Source organism: Colletotrichum fructicola (genome assembly GCF_000319635.2).
Source record: "Colletotrichum fructicola Nara gc5 chromosome Unknown KSG_Nara_v1_contig01, whole genome shotgun sequence".
Taxonomy (NCBI): domain Eukaryota; kingdom Fungi; phylum Ascomycota; class Sordariomycetes; order Glomerellales; family Glomerellaceae; genus Colletotrichum; species Colletotrichum fructicola.
The window spans coordinates 1,599,895-1,616,500 of NW_027094051.1; the positions used below are offsets into that span (position 1 = coordinate 1,599,895).

Below are 16,606 nucleotides of genomic sequence, written 5' to 3' on the forward strand. Positions count from 1 at the left end.
ATCAACCAACGTTCGCGTCACTGATATAACAGAAGTAATATGGGCGTGTAAAGTGGTATTTAAATTTACAGAACCTGCTTGTGTCATATGTACTGAGAAAATGCTACGTACACGCTCCAATCTCGCCCAGAAAAATCGGGAGTCACATCTCAACGGATTGCTCTGGTGGAGCATGTGCATTACAGCGCTTAGCATCCCTTGGTGGCCTATGTCGTTGTTAGTGAGGCTCTGTGAGTGACGAGATGTTCGAACTTACGGCCTCCTTGTTCTTCTGGTTCTGCTCAATACCACCGGCGAACTCCTTCTTCATGGTCGCGATGGTATCCAGGTCTGCCTTAGTTCCCTTCAAGCCTTGAGCTTGGCTCTTCTCCTGAGCCTGGGCCTTGGCAACCTGAGATATATATGTCAGCAATCGAGACGGTGAACAACATTACGGGAGTTTTGCTTACAGTTGCCAGACCATCCTTGGCACCGTTACCATCGGCGAGCTTCTGGTTGGCCTCACGGATCTTAATACCGTCATCGATGGTGGTGAGAAGAGTCTTCTTCGCCGCATCGAACTTCTTCTGGTCAACGTTGTTGGAGTTGACAATCTTCTCGATGTCGGCAACATTGGACTGCTCCTGCTTCTGGATCTTGATGTTATCGTCGATGCCAGCAGCCAACTTCTTGGCGTTCGCGCAGTTGTTCGCCTTGTTGTTGCCGCCCTTCTTGTCGGCGCGAACCTCGAGGCCGTCAGCCGCAGGCAGAGCAAGAGCTGACGCAACGGTCAAGCCCATGGCGAGGGTGATGAGAGTCTTGGTGAGCTGCATATTGAAAGTGGTGTAATAGGGTTTGTAGTTAAAGAGATAGACGGTATAATGAGCGGACTAGTGAAGAAGTAGAAGCGTTAAATTAAGCGTTTGACCTGAAGCGCGTTGAAGTGATGATTCCAAGCAGAAGGATTAGTGCGAACTTTCCACAGTTCTTATATTCTTGAGTTTTGGCGAGTCAATCGGGGCGCGGCCCCCTTCCGACAGCCTCATCGCCGTCGTCGTCTCAAACGTGACGGACATACACACTTTCGCCCCGAGGACCCCGATAGACCCTGCCGAGCACAGCACATGGAAAAGTCAGTGAATAGCAACCGCGATGCTTTCAGGGGTCGTTTCGCTTTGGCACGATGTATCTTTCTTGGTGTCCACATGCGGACGGACACCCCGCGCGCATCTTTTCCGTCCGATGTAACCGCACCACAAGACAAGCTTTTGGGAAGGCAGAGAAAGAAGGTTTACCCGCAAGTGTTTTGGGCTGAACTTCTCAGCCAGTCGCTCGCCATGATCGTCACGTAGACGTTTCACCCTCCCGCCCTGGACCAAGACAGCTAGTTTAATGCGTGCCTACCAAAACTGTCCCCAACGTGCGAGCTCTCAGCTCAGAAAGTAATCGTCCCCGACAAGCTGGGCTGATGATCTTCGCCTCACAGAAGCTTATCACCACAAGCTCTAGCCATCTCGACAGTCAAAGTCCTTGGCAAGAACAGATGCTCATAGCAGGGATCGCACGGTCGGCTGCTTCCATTTTCCAGCGGTCTCGACCAGGCCCGGTAGTCTAACTTCACTGGCCTCCCTCAGTCTGGTATCAGGAGGACCTCATTTTGGCGATTTTGTCTGTTTTTGTGACACCCGCTCACACCTGAATTTGGTTGTCTTTCGCCAATTTTGACGACTGACTCGTTGAACCCGTATTCCTGACGGAGTCCTCCGCCTACACAGCAGGTTTCAATTTCATCCAGTGATCCGGTCTACCAATCGCTTTTGCAACCGGAACCGAGATCAGTTTGCTGTCTTAGTGATGCCAGAGAGATCAGTCAAGATGCCAAGACTGTGTGTTGAACGCGTTCACCTCAATGATGGAGTCGTCTGGACTTACTTTCCGGCCCTATGGCTCGGAGCTCCGACTGCGAAAGAGCTCTTTACAATTCATCGCAACAAATAAAGCTCTTGCCTCGAAAGCATGAGTTTTGCTAGCTTCGGAAGTCAACTGAAGGAAGGTTGCGGCACCATCTCATCGACTCTCTCTATCGACATCCCAATTAGCAATTAACAATACTCTGAATTCTTGCACACACGTGGTAGATTTCGTACTGGGTAGAGTTCATGCACGACCAGTAGACGTGCCGCAAAGTATGCATCGAAGAAGGCGGGATCATTCGCTAGTCTGGCCGCCAACCTCCATTCCAAACAGAGTTTGCCGAGTCTCGAGTTCACCGGCGGGGTGATCGGTTGACATGGGTCAACCCAGAATCTGGCGGAAAGCTAGCCAAAAGATGCCCATTCTGGTCAGCAGTGAGCAGCGAGAACGAGGCCGAAAGCAACCAAATAAGCCCACCCTCGATTGTTAAGCCCGCCTGCCTCAGCATCCCGTCGGGGCTCCATCTTCTCCATCTTCCGCGCTGCCGCTCGCCCCGCGGCATGTGGAGGGTAGTCTATTAAACTTCCCCCTCAAACGTGATTCGGCCGGCCACGGACTTCTCCTGCAGTAGCGTGGTCTGAAGGCCCTCGCAAATAGTGTTATATCCATCTCCATCACATTGTTTTAGCCATGTTGGAGATTCATCAAGAAGCTTAAGCCTTCGGGACGCTCATTCCACAGCATATCTGACGAAAGGTTGACCTGGTGAACTACTGCAGGCCACCTGCGTTAGTAATTGTCTTTGCGGCCTGGTCTCATCATCTGAACGTAGTGTGAATTCGGGTAAATCTACCTTCCGGATGCTCACCATCCCATCATGCAGTCGCCAAGAGGTCCTATCGCCAACGTCGCCGGTGTAACGTCCAAGAAGCTGTTCGCCGATCAGCACTTGGCTTTCTTGGTACTCCGCATAAGGCGTCAATCCCAGTGCCCATCATCATGCGTTACTCACCTGAAGATGATATGCGACCGGTTATTATTTCTGTCTTTTGTTTCTTCGCAGCGTCGGAACCGGTCTGATCTGTTGTATGAGTCCGTGTAACCGCGCGGGCAGTGTCGAAGACACGCGTGAGACCAGATCATGCCCCATCAGCTGAGGTCGCGCCTCGAATTCAGACACACGATACCGTGAATGGAGGCTAAGCGAGTTCTTCCAGAAGACACCGATCTCATGGAGGCACGTTCACTGCTCAGCCACTTCGTGCGTCTCTGCTCTTTGGCACGACTTGATTTCGGGTCCGATAAATGCCTAACTGAATCGAGTCGAATTTGGGGATTAAACTGAACTCTCTTATTTGTCAAACCCCGCAACACTCAGTCGGGGTGACGCGCGGTCGGCTGTGCGGCAGGCTATGATCCCACTACCTTGGATCTCCCTGCTGGACGTCGACCGCAGCAGCCTTACCAGCTTTGACACGCTTGGTAAGCTTTGGTGTCATGATTTTACCGACAACGAGTTCCTGTCCTTCATGATGCCAGAAAATTCATCGTGCCCAGAGGCAGATACGATAGCATCGGAATCCGGCAGTGGCGGCACGCACCAGCACAGGTCCACTGTACAGAGTTACTCCTCAATATATCAGAGACCTGTCACTGAGTCGACTCCGTCAAAGCTCTTTCCTAGGGTCAGCTTATTCTACAAAGTATTCACTGGGGTATTCTTCAGGATTCGAGCCAGCGGTTCGAGAGGTTGTCCTGGACAGGTGCCGCCAGATTCGGCGCGTCGTACGGCGAGCGGCGTTCTCAATCGCCGCCTCCGAGATGTAGCGGACTTTTATCAGATGAAGCAAATAAACGTAAATAGAAACATCATTTTCTAGCCATTTTCAAGCACAACCAACAACGCGCTTACGACAGTATCTATCGACGAGTCATATTGTGCCGGGAAACATTGGATGGAGGCCACCAAGCCTTGAGAAACAGCCTCGTTTTTGTGGATTTGCACATGTGGAAGCACTCCATCAGAGATGTTTCCTCTAGTCGTCTGATGTGTTGAAACTTGCATTCGCGTACAACGTGTCGTAACACTCAGCCACGTGAATCAGAGAAACGGCCGTTGTCGGTGATGTGCGACAGCGATGCTATTTTCAATGTTTACAGGATTTGCAAACAAGTCGCAACACCAGAACACCACGGCTACTGGTGCATTTGCGAATGTTTCGCCAAGCCCTGGAGGAAGAATCATGAGACAGGTCTTTTTCCATGGGTTACATTCATGCACTCAAGTTGAAGTAGAACCGCGAACCAAATCAATGCCGCCAACGATCGTCCGCTGCTCTTGGGCGATCATTCAGCAAATGTCTGCCTGTAAAGTTTCTGTAGTATTTCAACCTCTCTTTTACTTGTTTTAGTTAGTGTGTCAGAGTGTTCGCCGACATATCATATGTGTCTCGAAAATCTGCAAGTCATACGTCCTGATATTAAGGATACATGGAATGGTATGTATACAAGACATGATAGCGATTATACTCTTTCAGGAGGTCCGGAGGAGCTCGCTTATCAAAATTACGCGAAGTCTTACTTTTACTTCACCATAAAATGGAACCATTCATGCATGCAGGCGGACTTGGTGTTAGCATCCTCATGATCCAGCTATACCCAGTATCACAAGTCTTTCCATACTTCGAAGAGTCATCCTCGCGCAAAAAGAGCAACAAGAGACGTGCCTGAAAACGTATCTACATCAGTGTCTTTTTCATTGACGCACAGTGATTATTATCTAACAGGTCAGGCCAGGTTGGCTGAAGCATCACACTGCACATGTGACGCTGTACAACAATTTGGCACAAGCTCACATGCCTAGATCGGTTGAAATATAGATACGATTATACAATTAATAAACAATCTTGATATCATGAAATGATGCTTTCACTGTGCAGCTAAAATCAGGTTTATCAAAAAGGATTTGTAAGGAGATCAAATGCTGGATATGAGGCTTTGATGACGGACTCTTTTGTTGAGAAAATAAGAAATCCGCTTACAGACGAAGACTCGCGACTTAGAAATATAGACGACGTCACTTCAGGTCTATTTGTTTGATTATTTCCCGTCATTCAGCAAGCCCCTGTTGGTTGCGTTATGTGATGGTGTTTGCTCACATTGATGGAACAAAAACGAATACCGACTTTAATTGTGATAGAGCTCGATCAAAATGACAAAATGTTTATCACAACACAAGCAAGCTAAGGTGGTATGCATGAGGATTCATCAGTTTCGCCATCAGTTTCGCTTCAATGTACTCAAAACCTTCTCAATGGATGAATGGTGTCTGAAATAAATGTGTAATTTTCTTAGATTTTAGAATGGCGTCACTTCTTAGATGAGATTTCAAGCAAGATAGAAAGAGACCATACTCTAAGAATCAAAATTAGGATATATAAGCTAACAGATATCTTCAATATCCTGAGCAATATTACAAGCTGTTGACCTAGAATTGAATAATGAGGAGGTAACAGGACATAATCACTCAGCAGTTACGTGATTAAGAGGTTCACGAGAGACGCCCTTTCCCCAACACAAGTTTCAAGTTTCCATCAAAGCGTACTTCACACTGTTGAGTATGAGAACGAATGAACACGCAGAGTGGTTACCCAGCTAAGAAAGAACAGTATCTTCCCATACTTTTCACACATCTGTAGATACAATTTCATTCCGACAAAGACTTTTTAGTATCTACGTTCACAGGGTGCTCGTGGACTACTAATGTTGAGACCTAAATTGCATATTATTTCTCTGATAACGGCTTTCTTGTATTACGTACATCTTGAAACGACTAGAAGAAACCATCTTTATCGTTCACACAAATATCCTGGTTTCATTATACCCATCGCAGTACGCGCAATCTACGCCTCCACATTCGTGGATCGTTGGGTGTCTTGACTGAAGTGTCTGAGTTGCTTCTCCTCACCTCCATATCGGCATCAATGATCCTTTCATTCTCTGAACTTTCATCAAGGTCATCTGCATTGGTGGCAGAAAACGTCAACCGAAACACCCAAGGCCAGTATTTATGCGTCAACCACATGTTCTTGGGTGTAGAGCCCATTTCTCTCAACAAAATCAACATCAGTGCGAGAACTAAGAAGAAGCCCCTTGAGATCTGGGCGTTGGGTAGGTGGGGTTCCACAGCATTCAAGTAATTTTCGGTCAACAGCTGTGAGAGTATAAATCGGCCAATATAGACTAAGAATATCCTGGAGCTGCGCAAATGCCATCTCAAGACGCCCAGGATAAGAATTACAACAATTGGAAACTCCACGAGAGTAGTGCGAGTTCTCAGTATGATGAAGAAAATGAAAATGAGTTTGCCATGTGGAACATGGAGAGATGGTGCCTTGCTGTTTGGATTGAGCCTTGCAGAGAGGTTTCCGCAGAGAGACAGGAAAGCTTTCAGGAAGCGCAGGTCTGAGTTATCTGAGATCATCTCCATGATTTTTATATCGTATGTGAGGCTCTGGTCGATTTGAAAAACAATAGATGTGTGCATATGAATAGGACATTTTCGAACGAGCTAGCCTCATTATCCTGTATCATGGGGCATCTAAGTTTCATCCTCATAAATATTCGAATGGGCAAATACAGCCCATGAAGTCGAAATTTGCGAAGACATTTGCTACAACGAGGCATATAACTGGATAAACACGCAGATAGATAACCGCTTACGGGTGAGACAGCGCGAAATAATAAGCTAGGATACTATCTCTTCGTCTAACTCATAATGATCGTAGCTCAGGGTTGGGTCCATCAACCTACGAGGCGTGGAAAGACGCATGATCCAGTCGATCGCGCTCTCTAGCGACATCAAGAGCCTGAAGAGTGGGAAACACCATTTTTGAAGGAAATGCTGCAACTTCGCCCAGAAATAGATAATGAACAGTGCGCCCAGTGGAAGCCAATAGACCGTGCTGCTCCACTCGACAGCCTGAGCCGCGTCGACAATTCTCCAAAAGATTTCTCGATGACCAGACGGAAGGATTGCGACCCAAAACAGCAAGATAAGCAGTACCGAAAATGAAAAGAGTTTAAAAGTCGCAGACCAAATAACGGGAGTCGGAAACAGCCAGGTAACCATCACTGGAATTATGGCAGCGTCCCTCACAACTTCATGATATGATCCAAAATGAAGTGTGTTAAGTGCGTCTCCATTCACTGCCGAGACGGCCATGACGGAAATGGCCAAGATCTTGAGCTTTGTTGAACTTGACCGGCCTCGCCAACTAGTAGCCAATCTGTCCCAAGGCTGGGGGTAGGTACCCCTCTTGACATCCATATAATGAATGTCATGTTCAAAGTGTGTTTCCTTCCTCAATTGTATGTGAAGAACTTCGTCAATATTGCTGGTTCGACTTCCCCACGGAACCAACTGCCATTCAGATGTCCCCGCACCAATACTACTGAAGTCCAGATCGAATGACACGCTGGATCCAAACGCTGTGACGACTTTTGCATGAGTTCTCTTCACAGACGTGCACTTCGAGTACACAGCGCGGATTGCGATGCGCAATGTCCGTATCCGCACGTTCGTGCAATCATCAGCCACGATCTCGATGATCGGGATCAGGTCTCCTTCTTCCTTTCTATCTTTTCTTCCTTTACAGTTTGCCGCCTGTGAGTACACCGTTGCGACTGTCGTGTGACTCGGGATCCTCGAGTATCTCAAGATCACGCCGTTCGCAACACCAACCTGCCGCTGTATCAAGCGGCCAGACGTAGGAGACCAGGATTCCCACAAGTCAGCCGGACTAGCGCTTTCCACTCGATAATCAGATGGAAGAGACCGCAACACAAACACAGATGCCTTTCGTTTTGGTAGATATCTTGGCATAGTTACGGCGTGGTGGTCTTGACGAGTCTCAAGGTGCAGCTTGCGGTTAAATGAGCGTGAGAGGGCTTGCTTGCGGTTGAATAGTGTCATCGATGAGTCCGAACGACCACAACGATCTCCTTGTATTCGCACAGGAATGGTAAGAATATTCCAGTAGTCGTTTTTCAGGCGACACCAAAGAATGGCATGAGCTTGTCGTCTCGCAGGCTTGCCTTCATATTCAAAGATGATCGGCAGCGTTACCTGTACGCCTACATTGCTAACAATATATGGAAGAGCTTCTTCCATGGGATTGCATGCCACGATGTTACTGCAATCCCGAAATTCGGTCGGCGACTCCGCGAGTACTGAGATGTGCCCTTGCGAAGGCCTGAAAAAGAATGACGACGAGTGCATTTGAGAAGGTCTGGACCAAATCAACAACGACTGCCATGCAAATATCGATTGGTCGTGGCTTGTCCGGATGAGTTCCTCTTGCAACCTCAAGAAGGCATTCTTGCCTCCTTCGCCGTATAGTAGCGGGATATGGACATCAAAGAGACCAAGCAGGCTATAAGACCGGTCCTCTTCCCTGGAAGTCTCTCTTCCCGAGGCCCATGACATTCGTGCGGCTATTGAGGCCTCTCTGACAGGTCGCCCTCGCAAGAACATCTCATCGATCCCGGTGATGGAGCTGATGGCTTTTGCCAGAAATGACTTGCCTCCAAGACGATCCCAAGATCTGGAGTAGAAGTCGAGCTTTGCAGGAGCCAGAAGCTCCTGGAGAGTCCAGCCGCGTGTGAACCAACGGCTCATCGCGAACAACGGCGAGCTTTCATCGAAATCCGTAACACTAGGCATATCGGCTAGGAAGGCGTAGCATATGGTTGAGTGCTGATACCACCGGAACATGGCGTTGATGGCTTCTGAAAGCTCAGCACTACTGGTCTTGTCGATGCAGCATGTGTCAACCCAGATGTAGTCGAGATCATCCCGCAGAGTCTGCTCGCAAGATTCTCGGATTTTGGCGTAGCCAGCTTTCGTGCTTGCCGTCTGGCGCTCCATATCCTGCAGGGTGACCTCGCCATCTTCCCATGTATGAGAAAGAATGGCATAAGGAGGAATCTGCTTTGAAGAGAAGTCCTCGACTGTCATGGTCCTTGCGTTCAAGAGTCGCATGATCGTGACGAAAGATGACGTTGTAAGCACTCGGAAATGCGAGAGATGCGTCTAGGAGGACAGCGAGGAGCCTTGGTTAAATATCAGGCTGGCTGGTAGAAGTTCGCTATTATGCCAAGGCAGAATTAAGGCATCTATGAGGCTGTGCAATTGACCGCACTTTTGCAAGTAGAAAAAGTCCCATTCTCTTGTTGGGGATTGGTTATTTGATGCTGTTGGTTGGACGCCTCTCTAACGATTGGCCTGGGTACTCTTCAGTTCCTCCAGTTTTTGAAGAAGATAAGTAAAAGCCCAAATTCTTTTTACAGAGGTTCAAGCCTTCCGGCATTCTGCGAAACTCACTGTCGCTCACATGCTGTCTTCGTTGCCATTGCTTTGACAACCAGTCGAGGTTTGGATTAGCGATTCGAAGGGCTCAAGATATGTCCATCGATTCAAAAGAAGCATCAGGCACTGGATAAGTGACCTCTTCTAAGTTCTGGCTGATGAGCGCTGTGAGTGAGTTACCAGCATAGATGAGAGTCACATTGCGAAGCGGCAGAGACAGCAAGGAACAGCTGGGCAAAAAGGTCATGAACTACGCTCCAACACGCCACTTTCTCTCTGCCAAGATCATCGACAATCACATACCCCCTTCATTCCCATCACGATTCAAAACATTAAGCACACGACAAGAGACGCAATGAAGGGAGCCGCCTGCTGAACGCTGTCTGGTCCATCCTTATCATCGAAATAGAGTTGGCCTGGGAGCCCGGCATCTGAAGGTGCTACAACCCTGCCAAGTGCCCCGAGCTTGGCTCCTTTGGGACTGGTTCCCAATACTGGTGCAAGACGGCACTCTCTCCATCATCGTCGATGTATGCCTACAAGACAATACCTGAGTGGTACTTGGCGACACCCCCAATCCTGACGGCTCCTTTGGGCTGTGCCTCGACATCATCCACTGCGATAATCATTTCGTCACTGGCACAACATGGGCTGCGGGCAGGGGGAGGGATGAAGGCTGGCTCACTTTTGCTCCGATGAAAAGCTGGAGCTTCTATATTGGCAGCCAAGTAGCCCGCTGAGGCTTCACCCACCACCTTGGTCTTGGACCCGAGGAGAAAGCGCGGGGTAACGAAACATTAGAAACGAGAGGCAGAGGGCGCGTGACCACGGGTACGCATGTGCTGACGGGCTCTGACTTCAGGGTCCACTGGGCAGCCCTGCACCGCGGCGCGGAGCCGGAGCTCCGGGAAGGATTGAAGGAGCGTCCCATGGTTCAGCAGAACTGCCTACTGCGTGCTACCAACACGAAAGATAAGAAACCGAGGGACACGCTGTGCGCTGGGAGAACAAATGGCAATGTGGCCATTTGTCAACGTGGTTGGCGCCAGTAGCCCAAGCCATTTGGTTGTTAAGCTTTCTCGTGACACAGCGAAACGCATGGCTTTCGTGGGACAAGAAACAGTCCAGCTAGTCTTGGCCTGTCCGCCCAGACAAGCCATCTGCGTGGCCAAGGAACGGTTCACGGTTGTCGTGTTACTAGCGGGAGGGCTAATCTGGCAGGCCGGGAAAGCATCTGGCCAAGGACACCGTCGTGAGATGGGGCCATTATGGAGACCCGGAATTTGCGGGGAAGGTCGACAGCTCGAGCGCATCGAGGATGGTGATGGATGATGATCCTTGTGACGAGTCAGGTAGAAAGGTGGATAGTCCGGGGAAGAGGTCGAAGAAAGGGTTGGGCAAGTCAAAACTTGGCAGCGTCGGATGCCTTCAGATTGGTCTGTAGATGAAGGTGAGGGAGGGTCACACTCGTAACAAACGGGCTCTGTTGTTAGGTGTCGGACACTAACTGGCACACCAGCGTCCGCCATATTGTCTCCGAGGTGATATCCAGGAAGCATGAAAACTCTGTGGCGAGTCGTGGAGTTGCGTCGACAGAAACAAGTACCCGTAATGCTCACGGAGTCAATTGACTCGTTGGTGGACCAGTTGATCTGGCCGATTGGTAATCTGTTTTGAGATTACTTTGGTCTGATGAAGGGGCCGGAGGGGCACAAGGACCTTTTGCTGGCCTCAACCTTTTGGCTGTTCACGACCATTGCCAGCGGCTGAAGGGGGGATGCGAGAGTTCGCCAATGTCTCTCTACCATGTATGCTGAGATGTTCTGTAGCGCCTTCTGTTCACACTGGGCCAACAGACAAAGAACGATTGGCGCGGCGTGCATGTCGCTGACGGACAGTTATCTATCTGGGGCAGCAATGTTTAGGGGGGCCATCTGCATGCCAAGGCTACGCTGTCACTCAGAGATGGCTCCAAGATCAAGAGCTAAGGCACCTAGTTGTCAATGGTGTCGGCACAGCAAAGACAGCGTGACCAGCGAGGACGAACGGCGACCCATCCGGTTCGTTGCGGGGGACAAGAGTGACAGACCAAGGTTGAAGTGTGTGAGGGCGCTAGTCAGAAAGGGCAATGGGAATCAAAATTCGCTGTCGAGAAGTCGAGGACTGTGAAAAGCTTCGGAGAGGAATCAAGCGGTCGACGAGGGCCCAGTGCCTCCTAGGGCCTTGAGCCAGACTGTCGAATAAAAGAGGGTTTCGTTTGAGCTCGAGTACTATGGTAAAGGGGGACTGGGATTGGCTGGTGGAGAAGGCGAAGCTCTCAATGACAAGAGTTTATCGCTTGGCTTTCATCCGGCCTGAGGTCAAGGTTCTTTTTCGAGGCTCGGGATGTTTGAGGTGGCCCAAAGATGAGCAGATGGTGTCGCTCGAGGATGGGCCCATGGTGGTGCAAAGTGGCGAGAGCGGCCATGCGATGGCACGCGAGATGGGACGCTTGTCTGTTCGCCGTGCAGTGCTCAAGTGCTCAGATGGGCGACTGCATTGAGTTTGGCATACGTCGAATGCGACGGTCTGCGTGGTGAACTTGGTACGAAGGGGAGCATCCAGTGCAGGCGTGTGGATGGATGTCTTTCAGGTGCAGCAACTGAGATGCATCGATGCGGCAGCAAGCCAGGCAAGGCAAAGTGTACGTACAGGAGATGGGAGAGATGGTATTGGCGGGTGCAACGCAACGCAGCAGGGGTGGTGGGGGGGCGAGGGGACGGGGATGGGGCAGGGGGTGGAAGGGGAAGCCACGAAGCCAAGTGGGAGGAGGAAGGAAAGAACGTTGTGGCGGGAAGGAGGAGAGAGAGAAGGCAAGAGTCCACCTGCAATGTGAAGGAAAGAGCGAGGGCTGCTCTTGCTGCTGTTGCTGCCCACCTGCCCAAGTGCCCAACACATCAGGACCAGAGGCCGGTTGAATGGATGTGGCATGGAAAGACATACCAAGCTATCTACGTAGTAAGACATGCAGAGGAGGAACAGGAGGACTAGGATCCCTTTCTCGTTCCATTCCGTCGCTTCCTGCTGCGGCCAATATGGTCTACCAACTTACGCACCGCAGGATAGGATAGGCCGGGCAGGCAGGCGGCTTCGAGTTCCAAACGTCGCTCTTTCCTGAGATGATCTTACCCCGCATTTCATTCGGTCTTCTCATTCGCTCCTTCCCGGTGACGTCTTCAGCGGGGGTCTAGCTGGTTCCAAGTGCGTTTAGCGTCGTTTTCCGACAGTACGTATCCCGGCTCGCTGCCCCCAAGGTGCCTTAACGACAGGTCGTGATTGGCCGGTGAGTCCCTGAGCTCTGCAAGCTTGGGGCTAGGGACCTGCTGGGGCCTCTGCCGCTGCCGTAGCCTCCGCGCCAGCCCGCGCAGACAGATGGCAGCCCAGTCGGTCTTGCATTTTTGGAGAGATTTTGGCGTCGTTCATTCCACTCTTCTCTCCACAGATTCCCGTCTCCATCGTCGAGGGCGTGCTGCGGTGCAGTGCAGTGCAGTGCAGGGCCAAACGGATGGGAGGTGCAGGGGCAGGCAGGAACCACCGACACGAGAGGGCAAGAGCGAGGGGAAAGGGCAGGAATAGACAGACAGGACAGGCAAGACAGGCAGAATAGCAAGCAGGAGCGAACATCAGTAGATCCCACGTCCATCAATGCGCCATGCCAGCCCACCGCTGAACCACCTTCCAGAGTCATCAACTTGGCCGAGTCCGCTTTCGATCCATCCTCCTGAACATCATCGCGATTCAGCACCCGGCACTCTTCTCCACGACCGACGACTGCAGCACATCACCAATCCACCCACAACAACCCGGGCAGTCCACATCCGCATCACATCTACATCCACTGGCAGTGCAGTCCTGTGCTGTGCCGCTCGATCACGCACTCAATCTGTCCTTCTCTCGCAGAACCCACTGCTATCTACAGATACCAATACCGCCTGTCGACTCAAGACCTAGATACTGTTGTATCCCACAGCAACCTTGTGCCGCTCTACCAAGTACCTACGTACCCCAGTCAACACCGGGGCTTCGCTCACTGAAGCCAAACGGCTTGTCGGGCGCTCAAACAGACGCCGCCGACCGACCGACACCAGGCCCGATTTGCCTCTCCCCCACACGCACCACCGCGCATCATCACTTGCCTGTCCTGGTTCACCAAACGGCATCCAGCATCCAGCAACAAGCGACGCCCAGCTCCCGGCGACACACCATCTCAGCCAAACCACCACAACCAGCCATCCCCCCCCTTTTCACACGTCTCTGGACTGTATTGTACGCGCAAACCCTCAGACCCTGCCCCCTACACCTTTCCAAAGATACACACAGACTGCCTGTCCCCCAAGCTCGACGTCACTTCAATTTAGAGCTTCCACCTGCTTACTGATTGTCCAAGAACACCGCTCAAAGACACGCTCCCCCCGTCGATCTGCCCACCCTTCAGCCCTCACGGCACAAACAGCCCCCAGGCACAAAGACGAGGTGTACAAAAAAGACACACGTCGTCTTGAGTCTTGACTCCGACCACCTTAGCAATTCTGCCAGCAAACCCCTTGATCGACACTTTCCACGGCGCACTATCCGTACGCTCGTCCCATCCCTGGTCTTCCTTGTGATCAACCTTTCGTAACCCGCCCTTAGTGTCACCCTAAATCAGTCCATCAGCCACCTCGATATATAACCACCCTGTTCCACACATCGGCAGCTGTCGAACGATTCCCCGTTCGATCCCTCTTTCGATTCCTTCTAGATCTCACCCCACGCAAGACACCTGCCGAAACACCACTTGGACTGCACTTTGACAACTCCATCGCCTCTGCGAAACTACATATACCGCATTTTCAATCCCGCCCCCAACTGAATTCTGCCATCATGTCTACCGACAACTCCAACAACAACCCCAACACCAACAACAGCCCCCAGAACGAAATGCACCGTCAACGCCGCGGCTCCGTCACCCAACAGGCCATCGCCGGCCTCTTCAGAAGCAACTCAACCTCGACCGGTGCAGCTTTCCCCACAGGCACTGCCGATGCTCAAAGACGTCGTCTGTCCGTCTCCACCGGTCTCGGCCTCACTGGCACTTCGCCCACTGGCCCCAACGCCTTCAACTCTCTTAGACGGGGAAGTCTTTCGACCAACTCCCAAGACTCCATCGATGAGAATGCTGTCGACGAGGAGGAGCTGCCTCCTAATGCTCGCACCGCACCTACCACTCCCTTCACTCGCAGAATGAGCTTTGGAGCTCAGGCGATGCGCAACCTGCGCACCGGCGGTGGAAGTCCGGGATCAAACGGTAACAACCCACCTGCTTCTGCTTCTACTCCTGCTTCCTCTTTGCCCATCACGCCTGCGCCCACCGACAGACGCGGCAGCGTTAATTCCCCGCGAAGCGTTGGGACCGGTGTGAATGCCACACCGCCCAACAGCACCTCGTCCATCGCAGCCGCCCTGTCGTCGGCCAGACGTGGCAGCAGTGCTGCCCAGGCAAGCAATGTACACAGACAAAGATCATCTTCTGACGTGTTCTCGCGCCCAGACCAAGGTTTCAACTGGTCCGAGCAGCTTAGATCTCGCGCCGAGAGCTCCGTCCAGGGCTCACGACCATCCTTTTCTTTCGGCTCCGGCCTCTCAACCTCGCCTCCTCGTGGCATGCCCAACGGAAATCACGACCGCACCAAGTCTATTTCTGACATGCCTGCTCCGCCCGCCCAGGCTGCTGCCATGAAGCCCAAGGCTCCCGAGCGACCGAAGCCCGATGCCTTCCAGGAACGCATCCTGAAGGGCGACTTCTACATGGACTGAAGGCAATTATGACAGGCTGACACGAGATGTTGAACATCCGCCATCGCGATGAGCTCCGTTTCGATGGCTGCGTCTTAATGAGTCCAAGGTTTTATGTTACGGAGATCGGCAAAAGATCATTAGCGTTTCATGGTTTTCGAGCGTTCTGTTTGTTTGTTTACGTGGGGAACTTTCATCGTCGACACTTTATCCCACGTGGCGTTCGGTTGGTCCAACCGGTTCTGGCGGATGGTCCGGTTGCGGATTTGATATGGGCGGGGAAGCACCATATCACTCGCACACATGAGACTGGTTGTCTCACTTTTATCACGGAAGCGGAATTGGAGTGCAATTTCACGAGGAGTCACCACACGGCATGGGGAATTTGGAGGAAGATGATCGCAAATTGCAAAACTTCGGGTTACCAAAACAAAGTTGGTCCGGAAAAAGATGTCTGGCTATTATTGCTTGCAGCCCATCACGAAAGGGGATCTGATGGTGCCGCTAACCGACATGGATTCATGTCTGGCGTATGGAAAGGAGAGGCTACTGTATCGTTACACCGCTGGCGGTTGCCCAGCGAGGAGTGAACATTGGGGGTCTACAGCTCACGGTGGACAGACAGACTGATGAAGCATGGTCCTGTTTTGTGAGGGTACCGTGATAGGTACAGAGTTCAGAGTAAGACAGACGGGAATGAGGGGTTAGGTTGCGGGCGCGCAGCCCGGATGAGAGGCGGACGAACGGCCGGCAGCCCACGCCGAGCTTTAGCTACCATGAGAAACACGCTCGGACCCGAATGGAAAAGTTTCGTGGTCTCTACCAACACTCGTCTTGCTTGGGAATGTGTCTCGATGTGACCTTGATGCTCTTGACTAGCTTCATGATAACATCGCCAGAGCGCCTCGCTGCAAGCCAGGTGGCGCGCGAGGATCGTCGGCAACTGACCTCACAAGGGAGGCTCTCGGCGTGGGATAATAACTGGGACCAAATCCCGGATGATTGGTAAACATTCCCATTCGTCAGCATCACGCCCAACTGATATCACAATCTGTGGTCCTGTGGTCCCGTCCCATCCGGGGCCATTCGGGAGGATTCAACGTGCATCCGCTGGGACCGGGTATGCGATTGTCAAAAAAGAGGGGGATCCATTTGTTTTCATGTTCAAAAGGTATCCTATTTGGTGTCGTGCCTAAAATAATTCCTTCATCCAAAACCCAGGTATCACGTAACGATAAATAGAACAAAATAATGAGACAAGCTTTTTGGCTTTCCCCTCCCCCCTGGTACGCTCGCTCCACATTGCCGTGTTCCGTAGATACTTTTACAATAAAGGTGGTTTGGTTGATGTTTGTATGGCGTAGGGAGGAACGAGAGTTTTCGACAGAGTTGCTGTTTGTCGTTTGATTCAACCGCCTCTGCCCTGAAATTATCCCCCATTCCTGTTTCCTTAACCAACTGCGAGACTCGCACACTCAGTCTCATCGCACATCGTCTGATCGTGGCATGATTGTTTCTCCCCCGCACACG

General features: G+C 51.4%; 3 protein-coding genes across 3 annotated transcripts; 1 reads left to right on the top strand and 2 right to left on the bottom strand.

Moving 5' to 3' along the window:
• Positions 1-188: 188 nt before the first annotated feature.
• CGGC5_v000464 (uncharacterized protein) lies at positions 189-812 on the bottom strand (the record flags this gene model as incomplete). The annotated part of the gene is made up of 3 exons (XM_032032437.1): positions 189-206; positions 257-391; positions 450-812. 3 exons carry the CDS (start codon positions 810-812, stop codon positions 189-191), a joined length of 516 nt encoding a protein of 171 aa, XP_031888336.1.
• Positions 813-7,941: 7,129 nt separating this feature from the next.
• On the bottom strand, positions 7,942-8,911 carry CGGC5_v000465 (Vegetative incompatibility protein HET-E-1; the record flags this gene model as incomplete). The annotated part of the gene is made up of 2 exons (XM_066150676.1): positions 7,942-7,989; positions 8,033-8,911. The coding sequence occupies 2 exons, from the start codon at positions 8,909-8,911 to the stop codon at positions 7,942-7,944; spliced, it is 927 nt and encodes a 308-aa protein (XP_066010002.1).
• Positions 8,912-14,164: 5,253 nt separating this feature from the next.
• CGGC5_v000466 (uncharacterized protein) lies at positions 14,165-15,097 on the top strand (the record flags this gene model as incomplete). The annotated part of the gene is made up of 2 exons (XM_032032432.1): positions 14,165-14,588; positions 14,832-15,097. 2 exons carry the CDS (start codon positions 14,165-14,167, stop codon positions 15,095-15,097), a joined length of 690 nt encoding a protein of 229 aa, XP_031888488.1.
• Positions 15,098-16,606: the final 1,509 nt, after the last annotated feature.